A 19,031-nucleotide genomic window follows, 5' to 3' on the forward strand; every position below is an offset into this window, starting at 1 on the left:
GCATGAATGGTCACGTGACATGAGTTTTAGGTTGTGTAGTGTAAATGGAGATTGTTTCTTAAAACACACTAGTGTAAAGGGGCCATAGACTGAAGCTAAAAAATCTAAGATTTTCTATGAAATCTGTCAACTCAAATCTGTGGATTGGCTCTGACTTTTGGCAAATAGTGTCAACTTCTCCAGACTGTAAATCGGCGGAAAATCGGGGCAATAATCGTGTAGTGTATTCCAGGCTTAAGATAGTTTATATCAGTAAACGTCTGATCTATTTTTTATCTTTTCTGCTTTGAAACAGCACCTCTGGTTTGTGCCCTTGTGAAACAATGAGATAACTGTTTAATGAAAGGAACACAAAGTTGTTTTGATTTTTTTTTAGAAGTGATCAGTGTGATTTATGTATAGTTAAACCAAGCCATGATGTTTTTGGCAAATCACAGGTAAACGATGACCTGTGAATCCTGCTCTTTAAATTATATAACTCACACAACATATCCAGCGTCAACAATGTATCGTGAGATTTAAAATAGCTGATTTCTCCATTTATGATTCTCCTCAAAAGATGGAGAGGGAAAATCAGTTGCATGTTATTGAGAGATTTAGAAATACAAACATCTGGATGTTTTTCAAGGTTTTGATATTTCAATTTTCAGATATTTTCCATTTGTAGACTTGTATCTAATTGCACTGAGATGTAATTACAAGGCATTACTCTTTGTAGAGAAATGAGTAAAGCCACTTACTGTTGTCTAATGCAATATTTTATGATAGTCTATGTTGCGATGAGTGCAAGAGGTCTAGTTATAAGCAAAAAATCACGGATGATTACAACTGATAAAAGTATGTACTCTGACGACATAATCAGACATCAATTTAATATTGGACTTTGAGACAAATGTGTGCAGTGTTTCATGTATCTTATGGTACTAGATCCATGTTTTTTTTTGCAAGAGGATTGTTGAGAGGTTTTTTTAAATTGCTATTGAATAAATGATAGAGCTGTATGGATGGAGTAGTAGTATATAACTGCTTAAAGTGTTTAATCACTTTGGCCACATGGACATTCATAGCCGTTTTTGGTGCATGGGGATTTGGTGCATTATGAGCTTTTGCCATTAAGCAGCCTAATGTCCTTAACCCTTCAATAAATAATCAATGCATTTTCCTCAATCTTTCATGATGATAGTCATTTCTCTGTCCTTTTCTCTTGTTATTGCAACTACATTTACATTTACATTTAATCATTTAGCAGACGCTTTTATCCAAAGCGACTTACAATCCGATGCAACTAAAACTTATTAATGCAAACTGTCTTTTTTTTTTTTGGTTTTGATATGACTTGGCTGATAAAGAAGTGGTGTTTGGAAAGCTGCTGTATACTATTTATAATCATATTTTTACTTTGTAGCCTATTACCTTTTATTGTAATGACCGCAATTAATCGGAGGGATATTCCCTGTCATCTACAGATAAAAAAAATTTAGCAAAAGGAAGAGTTTTTTTAAGTTTATATAGACAGTTCAATATTATTTTAATATATTAAACTGTCCCTAAAAAAAGTTTTTTTTTCAATCAGATGCAATTTGTCTTTTGTTTATAACGAGGGGCAAACAAACAGAGGTAGTGAGAGTATAATGTCAGAAGCAGAGCCAGTTCAGACCCAGCAGCTTTAAAATAGTGTACTTTAAACTTTATCTCCATGATGAAATCTCAGATGGCCAGACAGTGATTCATCTTTTATGAATGGTTAAAATACTGATGTCCAGGAGTCCGTGAACCTAGGGACTGTAGTATATATAAAGCTTAGGGTAAATGTGTGATATGAATAAATAGTGCTCATAAACAGCTTGCGAGATAATATTCTCAACTGAAACAAGTAGAGACTTGGACTCAAAAGCAGAATTCCATACATCATGACTCAACAAGTGGATATGATCACAGTAACAAAGGAATTGTTGACTCAAATCTGCAGACTGGCTCTGACTTTCGGCAACTAGCGTCAACTTCTCTAGACTGTAAATCGATGATTTAGAAATGCAAACATCTGTATTTTGTAAAATGGAAGTAAGCAACATTTTGCGACTACAAATATTTCATATTAAAGTACCCAGTCACTAATGAAGGGTTTAGTCATTATTATTATTATGGTATTTACGTCTTAGAAGGATGCTCATTCATTAAACTTGGCGGCAGAACTGAGCGCCCATGATTAATGATGGCAGATTCGGGGGATCCTGCGCCAGCCGAGCAGCTGCCATTAAAACGAATGAGAATGCGAATCAGTATGTGCCCCCAGATTGTTTACAGTCTGCTATTTTCCAGTCGTCGAAGGTAAAGTAAGATGAGGCACACTATTAAAGCTGTCAAGCATCAAAACGGATAAAAAGTACCAAGTCTCATAAACCTCGTCCAAAAAGCTTTCTAAAACCACACTAAAGCGCTGTGAGGTGACTGAAATGCGTTGCTTATCTTACTAGAGTATTTTTTAATTGTGAGAAAATAATATGAGTTGACCAAGTTACCACAGATTTATATCTGTAATAATGATTTTTTTATGTAATAATTATTTTGGTTGTAGGTTTCTGACAAGTCAAGCGCAGTAGAAGTGTATAGCGGAGTGTTGGCGTATGTCGCCACCTACTGGACAAAGGTGAACTTACATACGGTGGAATAAACGGAACTCTCAATTAGGATTGAAAATGTTCCACACGGAGCTAATAGTGTGGCTACACTGACAGTCAGAACGTTCTCGAGTTGTTGTTTTGAATACAGGACAAATGTAAAATGATTACATTATTTAAGTGGTGCGAGTGTCTGTCACATATCCCACTGCTACAAATTTAGGCAAGAATGGTAACGTCTTGCTGTAACGTTAGTATTAGTTACAGATTTAGTATGATTTCGAATTAGCGTTGGTAGGCTATGTTTGACGGAATAAAACATCACGGTAATATTTCAACAACAGTTAACGCTAAAACTGCAATCTGCAGTAGAAGACAGCAGTGTGGGGAGGAATCGAGCCGTGTGTCAAACCCCAGGAGGATTAAAAACATGAGCAGCTGTGGGGACAAGCCAGAGATGGACAGACTGCAGGTGTACAGGTGAGATGTGTTCAGCTCATCATCTACAGAAGAGTCGCGTGGGAAATTCATGCCTTATGAGAAGCACAGTTTTGCATGGTCTGATACATGTTGCATGTGCCAACTCAAGCTTCGTGAACACATTTTAATTTTAACTGTGTACCTAAACAGGGTGCAAAGATATTCCCTTAACTGACAAACCAAACAGAAGATTACGTGGTAAACAGAGAAAACATTTGATTGTAATTGAGAGAAAGAGAGAAACGTGATGGGTTAGTTGTAGCACACAACTAAAACTTTATTAAAATTCACCCAAACTATTTTCTAAATGCTTGTTATTGATCTTATTGTGAATGATTCATTCATGCCTATGTGTATTTTTTTTAGTTCAAATATCCCGACCTGAATGACAGACGTCTCTCTGGTGAAGAAGACTTCTCTAGTCATGCTTTAGTCTGCTTAAACTCATGTTCTTCCTTAAAACCAATCTTTCATCAAAACTTAAAAAAAAAAATAGAAAGAGAGTGAAAAGTGACCACAAACACAAAATGCTAGCTTTTCACTGTAGATGTAGATAATATCTAGTCATTTTGTACAATTGAGAAATCGAGCCTTGCACTAAACCTAACACATCTGACAGCTGCAATGAACCTGCTGCTCAAGGCCCACAACACAAGAAGCAGCTCTCCGAATCAAAAGGTGAGGTGTCACCTGTGTCCAGCTCATGTGTGCAGTCTAAAGCATGATTCTAACCATGCGGCGCTTGCTTGTTTTCCTCAGGATGAGCCATTCAGCTGTCTCAGCTCAATGATAGAGGCTATAGCAGCCAGTGGGAGTCCTGTGAAAAGCCAGCAGCTGGGAGAGCCAGACTTAACTTTGGAGTAGAAGAAGAAGGTTTTAATGGATCAGTACAAATCAAAGGCCCTTGGTATTTTCTAGAGCGCTATCAGAGCACACGGAGGCTTTCTCACACCTGAGCAGTGACTTCAGAGTGCAGTATTACTGCAAGGAGATTCAGAGACGGACATCCAGCACAGCCGACCGGAAAAGGGTCCGTAACCATCGTTATTGCAGCTCTCAGGGTTGTTGTTTTTTTTTAAAACACCAGATACAATTTTTTCAAATCAGGTTGTTACCTCTTAAATTGACTTTAGTTACTTACAGACTTCCATGTACTAGCATAACTCATACTGTTGGTCATTAGACTGGCACAAGTTTCTGAAAACTGAATAAGTACTTCATGTCTGCGTCTCATTTCGGAGATTGCATCTTCCTAAGGGTCGCATTTTGTCGGCTGCATACTTCATTGAGGTGGTCTCATTAAGAAAAGTGACCGTTAGATTGCAGAGTAAGAAAGGAATTACAGTATTTTACACCTCACAAGGAATAGGAGTCCCATTTTATTTAATTTTTTTTTTTTTTTTTTTTTTAAATAAGACCACCTCAATGATGTATGCAACTGACAAATGTGACCTCCGGAGGATACAGCCTCTGAGATGAGACACAGCTTGTGTGAAGTATGTTCCAGAAAGTTACACAATTATACTTCCTGTTAAAATACCTCATTTTGTCCAAATTCTAACGCAGCATCAAAGGCAGTCCTAAAATGCATTTCAACAACAACAAAAAATTCAAGATAGCGGATGACCCTGGAGAAATGTTGATTAATTTATTCAAGTTGTATATTTCATTCAGTAAAAAAATAATAATTGGTAAAAAATAATGTATTAAAATATATATATACTACTGTTCAAAAGTTAGGAGTCTGTAAGATTTTTTTAATGTTGTTGAAAAAAGTATCATATGCTCACCAAGGCTGCATTTATTTGACCAAAAATATTACAAAAACCGTTATATTGTGGAATATTATTTTAAAATAACTGTTTTGTATTTGAACAAATTCAAAGCTGACATTTCAGCATCATCTTCAGTGTCACATGATCTTTCAGAAATCATTTTTAATATACTGATTTGCTCAGGAAGCATTTATTATGATTATCAGTTTATTAGTGGAAAGTTCTAAAGAACAGCAATTTTCTGAAATAGAAATCTAACATTATCTCACTTTTGATTTAATGTATCCTTATTAAATAAAATTATTAATGAAACCAAAAAAAGCAAGGCCAGAAAATCCATAAATTAACTCCTCTGACGCTTGCAAGAAAAGCACTTTGATACCTTTGTCTTACTCAGCAACTTTATCTCTCTGCAGAGGGCCAGTACTTCAGCGAGGAGGAGATGCGTGTGTGAGAGCCTCTGCTGTATGAGCAGTACATCCGACAGTACCTCAGCGAAGAGATCCTGCAGCGCTCAGAGGAGGCCATGAGGAGCGGCCCGGGGGGACTCGCTGACCTGCTTATCAACTCCTACCAGGAGAAACTGATCCAGAACCACCTGGAGGAGGAGCAGGAGAGAGAGCACTGTGCAGCGGAGGAGTCTGAGGTGTGAGATCTCACTGACTGACTCGTGACTGAGATTCCATTTCTTTAATGGATGAATGTGTTTTAGAATGTGATGAGCCCAGACAGACAGACAGACAGACAGAGTGGGAGCCGAATGCAGAAGAGAAAGCCATGCTGAGAGAGGAGTTTCTCAGTCCAATGCATCAGCGCTTCCTGGATGGCAAGGATGACTTCAACTACAGGTCAGATCATAGTACTTGCTCACATAGGTCTCAGATTTGGAGTGTAAAAAATAAAAATTGCATTACCAGGATGTATTTCTCTTCAAATCAGTTGTTAATAATGCTAATAATTGTGAACTGTAGAGTGTTAATTGCCCATATTTTTGTTCTTACATAATCATATTTCTTAATATTAAAATATCATAATTACAGTAACATGGATATTTTCATTACAGTGAAGTGGATGAGAATCCAGATTATGATAACCTGAATATTTTAAGCTGTGATGCAGAGGAGCGCTACTTTGATGAAGAAGTGGAAAAAGAAGAGGATATGATGCAGTAGCCCTTAATGTATATAATGTTCTCACAGCAGAATTTTTTTTAAATTTGTTGTACAGTCTTTGTCATATATCTACTGCTTGATATTGTTTGTGTAGGTTAAATGTGATCATCAGCACCTTGTTGTCTTTAATAAGAGTACTATTGTTCAAGATGTTGTTGTGGTCATGTTTGAAGAATTCTTATTTAAAAAAAATAAAAATCAAGACACAGTTGCAGGTCAGACCTTAGAAGTCTTAAGCATTTTCAGTTTAAAAGCTTTTGCTGTTAAAGGTGTATAAAATTCATGCTGTATGTAGGACTCATAGTTTCTCATAATGGTTAATAAAACAAATGTGCAGCTGGTATGACTACCTTGTAAACTTTCATCTGAATGTATACGTAATCCATTCTTTATTAATCCTAATCATCAATATTAATTGAAATACTATTTGTACCATTAACAATTCATTTAATATACTGCAAGTTTACACAGACTGTAACTTGTTTAATGAGGAAACGCTTGACAATTTATAGTATCTGAAAAGATACAAAAGTCCCATATATAAGAAAAAAATCTTTATGTCAACCCAAATTAAGTTAAGTGCATGAATTGCAACATTAGTTCAGATTTAACGGATTTCTTACAGCGTAATTTAAAAGAATTACTGAATGTTTGTTACATGTGCAAGCATAAAGAAAATTTGGATTTCAAATGAATTGCACGACACTAAAACCTTTCAGACAGAAAATGACCTTAAGTTTAATCAACTTGACTTAATTTCAACTTATTCTTTAGAATCTGTTCAAGTTAAAATTAGTTTACTTTGATGCATTAAAGTAATGAAAAAAAAATATGGCCATCTTTTAATTACTTGGCACCATACAGAGTGCTTGTGCAAGGTTCAGTCACTAGTTCTGCAGAATGAGAAATTCAGCACTGGGTTCCAAACGTTTTTTTATTTTTTTTGGTAACCATATCTCATAAGAAACATTGAAGTATATTCAAAGGCTGTAAATACCAGGTAATGTGGTATTTGATTTGACTAATTTGAGTACAGACCACACTGAAGATTCAATAAAATGTGGAGTAAATACTTTTATTAACATTTAAGATTTCATTAGCACTGCTATATTTCAAATTAAAATTCTACACAAGAAAAATACAAATTAAATACATGTTCACAGGATAGGTGCTGGATGGAAAGTAAAGGTTATGTAAAGCAAATATACAAACAAAAATTAACTACAATTAGTGAGGTCCTTTTGACATAAAAAAAAACAATATGCAGGGAGAAAATATGGCAATGTGTCAATACCAAGCAAAATATTTATGTGCAGTTTTCTTTGTAATTACAATGTAAATAGAACCTATCAATTTAAAAGCCATACTTTACTTCTAAAAGCAAACTGACTAACATCTGCATTATCTGACCCAAGGAGCCAGTTGTGTCTTATTCAAATATGTCTGTGCAACACTCGTCCTATTCCCTCATTGAATCTTTCCCTCAATTAGCTACAATAATGCCTATAGTATAGTCATTTCTTGGAATACTACACAACTGTCAATAATTGCACCACAAAATGCAGTGCTAGAAATGCCTAGTTACCTAAATGCCAGTGAAATATCTATAAAATACAAAATACCAACCCTTATAAGCCATATAAAATTATTCTAAAGAATACTGTGTAAATAGAAAAAAGTCATTAGCTCCTTCATACCGTGTTAATACTGTGGCAAAAAACAAACTGGTTAGAATTACTGCAGCGATCCTTCAAATTACACACTTCACAGTTAACTTCCAGAATTTACTTACAATGGCAAGTGGTTAAGGGACATTATTTAAAAATAATAATAATAAAGACGACTGAGTGAAAGGAAAATATCTGAATCAAACCCACAGGGTCCATAACTTGAACTTTTCAATAGATTCCTGATTTGTGGTCAGAAGCCATCACAGTATCACAGATATTGTTGAAAAGGCTGTCAGGAGGGGAAATTTTTCCCCCCCTTTATTATTCTTGAATAGTTATTTTCTGTGGTGCAGATGGTCACCCCAAAATACCCTTAGAGATTCATGAACCGTAGCAGCTATGTATTCTAGGAAATCAACTAAGGAGGCAAATTATAAACCAGACATTTTGATTTGATTTAGCATAAACTAAAATGGCACACAGTGAGAGGACAGATGACGTGACAAGAGGAATGTTAAAAGACAAACTACGAAGAAAATCATCAAGGGCTCAGTGCAAGTAGCCCCCCACCTGCATACAGACATTGTGCAACATCTCGGCTGTTTTATTGCCCGATCCCTTTAAAAGTCACCTCTCAAATGTACCATTTTATAGCCCCTGAAAGGAACCAATAGATGTCAGCAAAAAAAGAAAAGGGGAAACTGGAGGAAAGGTGAAGAAAAAGAGGATAACAGAATGAATCATTCAGTCTTTTGGCACAGGGAAAAAAGTGCAACATTCCCATTGTAAAAACTTCATGAACAATGTTTGGTGCAGCTTCTGGAGTCACAAACCGCTCTGTCAAGACCCAATCTGAAGTCTTCACACATAACTGCTCCTGAAAAACAACATCATCTCTGAGGCTGTTACATATAAATCACAGGCACTCATCCAAACACACCATTTAATTTTATAATCAAACCATTCTGCACTGCCAAACATGTCCACAAGGAGGCAAAGTGCAAATAAACAATGTAAAATGATGGAGGCTAAGTAGCAGTTCAGATAATAATGCCTTTGGCTTGACGAAGGAGGATGAGAGGCAGATGCCCTACTGAGCATTATCTTGCAGGATATGGTCTGCAGAAATCACAAGAGTGCATTCCGTAGAGCTCTGCATATAGATTTCGCTGGAAGCCTTCTCCTTGTCCAGCAAGTATAAACTGACTACAATCATTAGCAAACTAGAAACTACTGTGGCATCTAGAAAGTCACAAAGCAGGAGGTTGGGGAAGAATTCTTTCAACAAACAGATTTCTGGCTATTTTGGGAGGTTTTATTGTCTTGTAACCGTTCTTGTTATTGTAAGATATGTTGTTTATCATTCATTTAAAAAAAACTATTTACACTATACAACTGAACAATTGTCACTGATGAATGTAGTCTGGTAGCCTACCTTAAGTGCTTTTTGTTCCTCCTCAACACTAAATACAGTAACAAAATAAAGCACACACCCCAAATGAAAAAAACAAATGTCTAGCACGGATCTGCACATTTCCTCAGTCAGGCACACCTCCTTTCTGCATCCAGTAACAAATCCCCCGTCTACTCTTCACAGACCACACTACAGTGCTCACAGCCGCTCCACGAGCCTGCTTAGCTGTAAATGTTGCTCACCTCCAGCTGTCTGCCGGCTCGCCTCAGTTGATGAGAATTCCAGGAGGCCTCCCGTCCTCTTCAGCGATGTTCCTGAAGTTATTCTCAGCTTCATCCACAGTCCTAAAGAAGCAAAATATTGAGGTACCAAAATAAACTTGACTCTAATAGACCAGAATGGATAATTAAAGAGGGCTCACATTAAGAAGTCTTTGACGTCCTCAACGGTGAGCTCGCCAGTGGTGTCCAGAGTGATGTCAGCACTGCTGTTTGGAGAATCCAGGACCGGCGAGGACAAGGCACTCCGCATTTCATACAAGAGCTCTGAGAGAATGACCACATAGTAACTTATATATATATAAAAAAAAAAATTTCAGCGTAAGCAACGAACTCATTGCATTTCATGAAATACAACATGTTTTCGGAGGTCTGACAGTGTGATTTGTATTGTCACAAAAGGGGTGAGATCATAGTTTTAGAAAAATGAACTGCTGTATGCAACATTAAACATCAAGTACATAAATTTGACTTCAGTCTGAAAAATTCTAATTTCCAGTAAAATAAAACCGCACAAATGCTGGTAATTTCAGCTAGTTGGGTGAAGAATGACATTTATTTTCCATCTGTCAAGACTTGTGCAGAATTGTTACCTTCAGTTTCAGCAGCCTTGCTCTCTGCTTGTGTCTTGTGTGTTCCATTAGCCTGTGGTGGGAGCGTCGGGCTGGAACCACCAAAACAAGATTAAAATGTGCTGAAAATGCAGAACTATTATTCTCCCCAAGTGTCTGGGACATGATTCATTTCTTCAGCATGATCATCCACCAAAATTACCCATCTGTACACTACCATTTAAAAGTTTTTCTTTTTTTAAAGACGTATCTTCTGCTTACCAAGGCTGCATTTTTATTTGATCAAAAATACAGTAAAAACCATCATATCGTGTAATAATTTTAAAATTTCAAATAACTTTTTTTTAAAATGTCATTAATTCCTGTGATGCAAAGCTGAATTTTCAGCATCATTACTCCAGTCTTCAGTCACAAGACCTTCAGAAATTATTCTAATATGCTGCTTAAGAAACATTTATTATTATGTTGAAAACTGCTTTATATTTTAATGGAAACTATCCTTTATTTCAGAATTCTTTGATGTATATAAAATTCAAAAGAGCAGCATTTATTTGAAAAATAAATCTTTTGTAACATTATAAATGTCTTTACTGTCACTTTTGATTCATTTAGTGTGTTAGTGTGTTAAGATCTGATTGCCAAAACATGCATGCATGTAATTAAATTAAATTACTTCATTAAATTTTCACTTCATTTTTTTTTTAATTAGATGGTTAATCTCAACAGTGTATATTATTATCATTTCACTGCCATTAATGGCACTGATGTCTTTCAAATAGGGATGTCCCGATCAGGTTTTTTTGTGCCCCCGATCCGATCAGAGTCACTGAATACTGAGTATCTGCCGATACAGAGTCGCTATCTGATACTTGTATTTTCCTAGTGCTTGGTGCACAGTTCAAGTCCATTAAAGTTATTAAAATCAATCCAATATATACAGGGGTGTGCAGTAACTTTCTCAGAGGCAGGTGCTCAAATGCAAAAAAAGGGGGCATCTATCATCACTAATATCCAATTTAACAATTACTATAATATATATATATATATATATATATATACACACACACACACACACACACTATCTCTCTGTAAAGACATGACAGACACTGTAAACAGACTGTGGTCACAATTATTAATATGGGACTACTGATATAAACTTGTATTTTATATGTACAGTAAGCAGATTAATTGCAACATAAATGGAAAACAGAGATAAGGTTAGAAAGAGTGAAGTTTATGAATGCCATGTCTGTCAGTTATCCAAAGCAAGATGTAACCAGCAACGCGTTTTGACAACGACGTCTCAGACAGTAAATAGTAAATACATTACTTTAGAGGAATTCCTTACAAAAAATGCATATCGAATACACTGAATCTTGAACGCGTATAATGTGTTCTTGCGTGTCATGCATGCTCATTTGAGCATCTTCTTTTCCTTTTAATAGGGGTGGATTGTTGAAAATGCATACTGCCTCTTATTGCATAACACCGGCATGACAGCTGACGAATCACCAGTGGATCAGGATTAGGAGAGCTGATACCGATCAGTAAAAAAAAAAAATGACTTAATCAGCCCCAATTTCAATCCTTGAGATTGGATCGGGACATCCCTACTACCGTCACTTTTACTAAATTTTTCAAAACAGTGTAAAAGGCAAATAAACTTCACCCCAACACACATTTCCTATTATCCAAAACCAAAGTAGGAAAAAATCCAATTAAATGAGAAATAAAGTCCAGGTTACAATATAGGATGATGTTTTATGAAAATGCTTGAGTAGCTGCACCATCAGTGAAATCTCACTCATCCAAAATCCTGCTCAACATAATTGCATACTGAACATCAAATATCTTCTAATTGGCAGTGACCGTGATGTTGCCCAGGAATTTCACATTCAGACTTGACAGGCAATTTTCTTTAAACTCTGCGCACACCTGGTAAGAACACTGTTAAACTGATTTGAGAAATCTCTCTGGTTTACCTGTGAGCAGAGAGATCGTGAGGTCGCTCCACATCCACTCGGCACAGCGGCTCTGTGATCACACGAGCTGACAGCGAGAAGCGCTCGTACTCCGAGGGCGAAATCAGGTAGAATCCTAATAATATTGAAGGCAACATAGTTGAATCTCATTCATGTGGAAAAGCTCAAAGCTAGAAATGATTTACATGCTGTTTGAGAATGAACTACTAACCTTGTCCAGTCTTAGTGAATACGCAGGAAGCAATGCCACTGATGTCTTCTTTGCGGATGCAGTCGTAGCGTACTTGGGGTCTCAGTGCTGGCACACTGAACACATGGATGTCACCCAGATTGGTAAGGCACACTAGAGCGTTCTCAGAGTACTCTTCAGAGCTAACGCTGGTGAAGTTCGACAGCGCCACCTTTCGTACTCGACAGCCTTCATGGGCGGTCAACTTGAACTTGGTCTTCGCGCTTACTTTAGGCAGCATGAAAACCTATAGAAAGCAAAAGAAAGGTTATTCACTTTTAATCAATTTTTTGATGATCCAGTTTTTTTTGTTGTTGTTGTAAATATCCCAACCTTAAACTGCTCCTCAGAAGTAATAAGAACAGAGTGGCTGCCCTGCATGTCTGGGGCTTTGGCCAGATCTCTGGAGACTTCGTACGGCTCCGGCAGAGGGTTCCCTCGGCCATCCAGCACAGCGATGGACACCACTGGAGCTCTGTGCATGAGCTGGATCTCCTTCCCCAGCAGCGCCTCCACGCTCTGCTCAGAGAACTTCTCCTGCGACGGTACGTCCAGAGCGTATGCGTACACGGAGCCAGAGTTCGTGCCGGCCCACATTGTAGGTCCATGATGCGTTCCTGTAACAGATGAAAAATAATGCTGTCAATGAGGTGGCATACATCTATAACAATAAATGTTGACATCCTGGAGACTCATTTACAAAATACATGCATGATTTAATGCCAGTTTCATAGATCTGGTCTTACTTTTACAAATCCTGATTTGTTATCCTTTTTTAAAAAGCAAAAACTGACATGAAAATATCGTTACATGCAGGGCTGTAATCACCATATAAACAAGAGTCAAGAGCAAGCTGAACAGACTAAGCATGAATGGGCATGTCATTAGTTATATTAAGAGCATTACCATTCAAAAGTTTGAGGTCAGTCATTTTAAGAAATTAACACTTTTATTCATAGGATACATTAAACTGATCAAAAAGGCATTTAGAGGAAAGACATTTTTAACTTAATACTGGTCTTTTGAACTTCCTATCCATTAAATCATACTAAAAACATATCCGTGCAGTTTTTTTTTTTACGAAAAATATGTAGCAACACAACTATTTAGTACCAAATCAGTATATTAGAATTGTTTCTGAAGGATCATGTGGCGTAACAGCTACTGAAAATTCAGCGTTGCCATCAAAGAAATTAATAACATTTTAAAATCTATAAAAGTACAAAAAGTATTTTAAATTATAACTGTAATAATATTAGACTTTCTAAGACTTTCAAAAATGATTAAAAAAATAATAAACTGTACCGACCCAAAACTGTGGAGAAAACAAGCATCATTTTGAAAAATATTTGACAATAATATGAAACTTGATCTTCTAGCAAGCATTTCCCAATCCCGCTCTTTGTGTCCACCCTAAACTGAAGTTCTGGATCTGTTACCTAACATCTGATTCAACTTATCAGCTTGTCAGTGGCATTCTCCATGACCTGATTTGGTGACCTAAGTATTTTGTGTGAGCACATTTTTTAGTTTTCCCTATTCAGTCTGTTTAAGACAATAGTGACCTAACCTGACCCATTATTATGTTCTAATAACAAACCACTCACACCCATAACTGCGCAGTACAAATGCAAAGTTATTCCCCCCATTACTGTGAATCATTTAAATATATTGCACTAAAAAAACAATACTGCTTTGTTCAAAACTCCATGGAAAATTCCACTTTCCCCAAACACGATCTTATCACTATTGTGCAAGAGTCTAAGTCTTGGAAGATGGGGCGGCCTCGTGCTTTTGACCCCGACATCCTAATACAGAGCGACAGCGTGAATCACTTCAACATGCAAACTTGGGCGAGTGTGTAGCAGCCTTGATCAGGTTAAACAATACACACATCAGCCCACACATTTCACACAGCACAGACAAAACCTTGATTTAGAATTAGATTTCTAGATTAGATCAACAGCAAAATTGCTTTTGCTGATCTGAAATCAGAACAGGGTTGTAAAACTGATCGAGTCAAACTAGGGCTGCAAATAGAAGAATCTCTATTGAAAATTTTCTGTATATTTGCACTTTTTTTTTTTAAACATCCCAATTGGATCTAATTTAACAGATGGATCTGATATAGCATTGAATTGTAATTTCAAATTCAGTTGCATAAAAACTGCCAAAAAATAAATAAATAAACACAATTAAGTATTCAAACTGCCAAACTGTGCCATATTTGAAACCTTTTCCCCCACAAGTCTCACCATCTCTGAGGAAAGTGTCAGCGAAGCAGAGGCAGCGCACCACTCCAGACAGCGAGTCGTCTGCAGAGCGGGGCTCAATCCGTCTCTGTACTGGCGTCACCTCAGCGTCGTGCTCCGCCAACTGAGCGTTAGCCTCCTGCACCTGATGACAACGAGATGAGCATCTTAAAGGAAGCTGATAATCAACAGACTCACAAACAATGGTCTCAAACCTGTAAGATTATAATGCATGTACGTGAGATTTCCAGACACTCACTTTACTGGTGGGACTATAAACCACAGCACGTTTCTTTCCTGAGACTCTGCTCTTCCGGATTCTTCTGAAGGACTGGCGCAGGGATTTCTTCAGAGACTTCACTCGAGACAGCGGGCCCTCCATAGCCAGAGAGTCATTGGGGTGTAGAGTGCACTTATGGAAAAACACAAAACCTTCCTTTACAGCAAAGTACAGTCACACAAAAGTCAGATTTTTATTAGTTTATACAGTTATTACTATTTAAAATACTTTATCTAATAAAATTGATTACTATAGTATTAATTATTAAATAACTGAATTAACTTTATATGACAGTTAATATAATAATAACAACTGAATACATTTTTATTAATAATAATAATAATGTTTTTTTTATAAAATGTAATATAATTAACATCAGTAAATGTATTTAATAAATAAATCGAGCCAACCCTTATTCAGATAACTTAAATATCTTCATAGCAAACGAGATAACAATAACAACTGAATACATTTTTATTATTAATAATAATAATAATAATAATAATAATAATAATAATATTTTTTTTTTATAAAATGTATTATAATTAACATCATTATATTATTATTATTATTATTGTTGTTGCTAATAATATTAATAAGGGTTTTTATGAGGTTGGTTATCATAAGCACATTCTAGAGGCAGATGCAGATTACGCAAGAATAGTTTGTAATAACAATTAACTGGATTCACTTGCAATACATTTCTATTTTCTTGTTTAATTTCAATATGTTTATGTCCTGAAATATTTGTAACATATAGTTGGAAATGCAGCTTCGGATGAGACACGCTTATTGAGATAATCATGTGTTTATTAACTTTGTCATTATTAGTTGTTCATTTAAAAACCCCACCTGATTTGAAGATGGGTTTGCAAATGACAAATTTCACATATATTTGAATTATTAAATAGTAAATGTATTTAATAAATAAATCGAGCCAACCCTTATTCAGATAACTTAAATATCTTCATAGCAAACGAGATCAATCTCTTTCAGTTTGATCCAATGATTAAAAGTGCTCCTGAACGAGCATAACACAGCAGCTTTGGATGGTCCTGCGAGTTACCTCGCCAGCACTGGATTTCGCCGATGGTAGTCAAAGAGGCCAAAGCCATGACTGGTGCCAAAGGCAATGAGGTTCCACTCTGCGTGCAGAGTTACCGCAGTAACGGCCGCGGGGGGCATGCACTGCACCAGGACAACCGGCTGGAATCCAGGAGCAAACACTACTGAGCCACTCTTAGGAGGCAGCCGGTCATGACCCTTCCACGTAAAACCCTCTCGGTCCTGGAGCAGGTCCACCGTGGCCACATCAATCATGTGATCGGACTTCTCATCGCTAAGAACCATAACTATAACCTGTGAACAGAGTATAGGAAACAACCTTACTAACATTTATTTTTGTGAAGACAATAACTTAGTGAGGTGCCCATCTAGACAATATTATTAGGCCATATTTGAATGGCACTGGCTTTCCCAAAGGTAATGGGATAAATCAATGTTTCACAGACACATTTCTGAGTAAAAATGTTTAGAGGCTTCATTATTGTTAGAATGCTGCCTATGTAGACAGCACACAGCAAAGCCGCTTAACTAGCTACTGAACTAAAAATACATTTGCATTAATCATTAAAAACTAGTGATCCTACTTGTCCAGCAGTTCCAGCCACCACAAGTTTTCCGCTGTATTTACAGACACTGATCTTCTGGATTCCCAATCTGGGATCATCACTGTATGGATCAAAACAGCCCACCTGGAAATAAATGAAAAGCAAACAGGGATTGTTCTTCTTCTTCACTGATTCTTAAGGCTGCACAATTAGAGTTGCAATATCCCTTTTATGAGCAACATATAGTACAAAAACAAACCCCAGCCAATGAAGTCCATTCTAACTGTAACAAAGACAAACAAAATATCTTCCACATGCCAAAGAAAAATCAAATCCCATCTATACAGCTTCAAAGAAAAAGCATCAGCGATATAGCTCCACAGACGTTATGAACAATATAATGCAATCTGTAATAATATAAGACTACATTTCATTCTCTTCTAGAAACATTGACCCTCAACAACGTCTAATCCCGGCCAAACAGATGCGGACAAAGACTAGAACAAAGAAAAGAGGAATGTGCATGTTATGAGGAGAAAAAAAAAATAGTTTTGAAAAAAAAATAATGCAGCAGTGCCATCCAGAGCAGCAATGTGCTTCATCTTCAGCAGACGTAATCAAAGCATTTCAGTCATCAGACAGACAGTCTGCTTTTAATTAAGGTGCAAAGGAATCGACTCCAGTGTGAATCCCATATGCTAAAGTGGGCCACGTGCCAGACCGCAGTCTTATGGAGAAGCTGATGAAGAGGAAAAGGTGGATTAGAAAAACAAAAAATAAAGGGGAGAGCTGAAGAAACTTGCTAAAGCTGCCCTTGTTGTGAAAGAAAACAGTGAGTAAAGTAAAATAAAATAACACTGTGTTCAGATGATGTGATTGAAGCTTTGTTTTAAAAGTGAAAAAAATCATCAGATCTCCCATAAATCCCTGACCTTTCTAAAAGGAGGCCATTCCTCCTCCCCGACCTGCATCAGGCTGTCATTGTGGTCGCAGTCTGTCTGAAAGATGCTGGCTGTGCTCAGTTTGTACAGCGGTTTGAGCGACACTCCTGACGCATCCAGAAACGCACTGTACCATCCTCATGACTAAAAAAAAAATAAAAAAAATAAAAATATATATAGGCACACACATCATCCAAAATAAAAAATAAATAAAAATAATAAAAAATAAAATATAATTAATATAATTAAAAATAAAATAAAATATATGAATAAATGAAATAATAAATAAATAATTTATTAAAAAAAAAATTCTTACCCAGTTAACAGCAGCTCTTTCTGTTTTGGATCAGGTGCTAAGTTTTTCCCTCCACATATTGGCCAATTCTGTCAAAACAGGGGAAAAAAAAGCATTACTCAGGACAGCCACTGAAACAAAAAATAGGAAACATCTGGCAAAATTTAAATCTCTAATGAAATAACATTAAATAAGAACTTTGATGCTGGTTTGTGTTTTATTGGTGGTTGTTAAATAAAATACATTTCAGAAAGCCTAAGCTATTAAATCTAAAAATACAGCATGAGCGTGCCGTATTAAATCAATTCATTTATATAACAGTAACAAAAATACGAAGGTTGGTGTTTGTTTTATGATGTTAATGTTATACACATAACAGATGTTATACTAAATGCAAATGTTTAGTTTTTCTGCTGAAGTGAAAGAGAAAAACAATACACATGTAAAAGCATGAAAGCCAACTATATGTCAGTTATGAAAATGTCAACACACAATTTTACACATTCTCCAGAATTTGCAAGTTGATTTTAAAATATTTCATTCTGCCAAATTTCCTGTTAAACCAACAGAGGACATGTGAAAAAAGGTGCTAGTTTTGGGTTCTGTATGAAGACTTTTCACCCACCTCATAGTTCTGCAGGGGACACTGCTGCTGGCCCGCACTGATCACTCTCTCCCACAGTTTGGGAGGCACATTTGAGATGTGACATGAACAGGTGATGGCAGAGGAGTGCAGAGGAGCCAGATAGGGAGCAGGGACAGTGGGCCAGCCAGCCATCTGAAGATCAATCACTACCAACTCCTCTTCCAAAAGAACCACAAGCGCTGATGGGTCATCAAATTCTGTGAGGCACAAAAATAAATAAAGTCCATGCACAGGAAATAAAAATAAACATTTAGCATACGCATGTATCAGTGATTTATAGGACACTTATTACAGGAATAGCTCCACAGAAGCAACCAGGGTCCAAGTGCCATGATCAAGGGTACAATGGTGATAGTTTAGTGATTGCCCCATGTAAGAGTTTTAACCTATAGGGCTGGGCATTATGACCGTATATACCATGGGAGGAATGTCAAATTTGACAGATTCTGCTGAAATGATTTATATGATATTCATGGTACACTTTTACATAATTTGTAGTGTGTTTTTCACATTGATGGCAGACTTATTTGTTCTGAAAAAATCTTATTCTGGTTTATATCCATCAAGTAAATAACCTATTAATATTATTAACAACAATGTTAAAAATAACCATAACAGTATTATTTATATATTATTCAGCAACAATAATCATCATCCTTTATTAAAAAAAAAAAAAAATTATTAATAAATAATAATAATAATAATAATAATAATAATAATAATAATAATAATAATAATAATAATAATAATAATAATAATAATAATAGTTGCTGTTAATTATATTGGTTTTGTGATGGTTTCGCATTACAGTGGTTCA

General features: G+C 36.3%; 1 protein-coding gene and 2 long non-coding RNA genes across 4 annotated transcripts in view; 2 read left to right on the plus strand and 1 right to left on the minus strand.

Annotated features, from left to right (window-relative positions):
* Positions 1-2,610: 2,610 nt before the first annotated feature.
* LOC122144040 lies at positions 2,611-3,995 on the plus strand. Its single transcript, XR_006159506.1, has 3 exons — positions 2,611-3,098; positions 3,465-3,776; positions 3,858-3,995. It is a non-coding gene; the product is annotated as an uncharacterized LOC122144040 (long non-coding RNA).
* A 5-nt stretch (positions 3,996-4,000) lies between these two features.
* Positions 4,001-6,385, plus strand: LOC109108775. Of its 2 annotated transcripts, XR_006159505.1 has the most exons (4): positions 4,001-4,128; positions 5,290-5,519; positions 5,586-5,721; positions 5,937-6,385. It is a non-coding gene; the product is annotated as an uncharacterized LOC109108775 (long non-coding RNA). The 2 variants fall into 2 exon arrangements; XR_002020960.2 differs by having other exon boundaries at positions 5,290-5,721.
* A 721-nt stretch (positions 6,386-7,106) lies between these two features.
* LOC109108768 (LLGL scribble cell polarity complex component 1) overlaps positions 7,107-19,031 on the minus strand; it is a 35,597-nt gene continuing 23,672 nt past the window's right edge. Inside the window, 15 exon segments of the mRNA XM_042754679.1 lie at positions 7,107-8,592; positions 9,372-9,473; positions 9,551-9,674; positions 10,001-10,071; positions 11,962-12,076; positions 12,173-12,437; positions 12,524-12,807; positions 14,446-14,587; positions 14,702-14,855; positions 15,789-16,081; positions 16,372-16,476; positions 17,265-17,389; positions 17,392-17,417; positions 17,590-17,657; positions 18,194-18,411. Coding sequence (XP_042610613.1) covers positions 9,395-9,473; positions 9,551-9,674; positions 10,001-10,071; positions 11,962-12,076; positions 12,173-12,437; positions 12,524-12,807; positions 14,446-14,587; positions 14,702-14,855; positions 15,789-16,081; positions 16,372-16,476; positions 17,265-17,389; positions 17,392-17,417; positions 17,590-17,657; positions 18,194-18,411 — 2,069 coding nt within the window. The 3' untranslated portion in view covers positions 7,107-8,592; positions 9,372-9,394.

Source organism: Cyprinus carpio, unplaced genomic scaffold (genome assembly GCF_018340385.1).
Source record: "Cyprinus carpio isolate SPL01 unplaced genomic scaffold, ASM1834038v1 S000006584, whole genome shotgun sequence".
Classification (NCBI taxonomy): domain Eukaryota; kingdom Metazoa; phylum Chordata; class Actinopteri; order Cypriniformes; family Cyprinidae; genus Cyprinus; species Cyprinus carpio.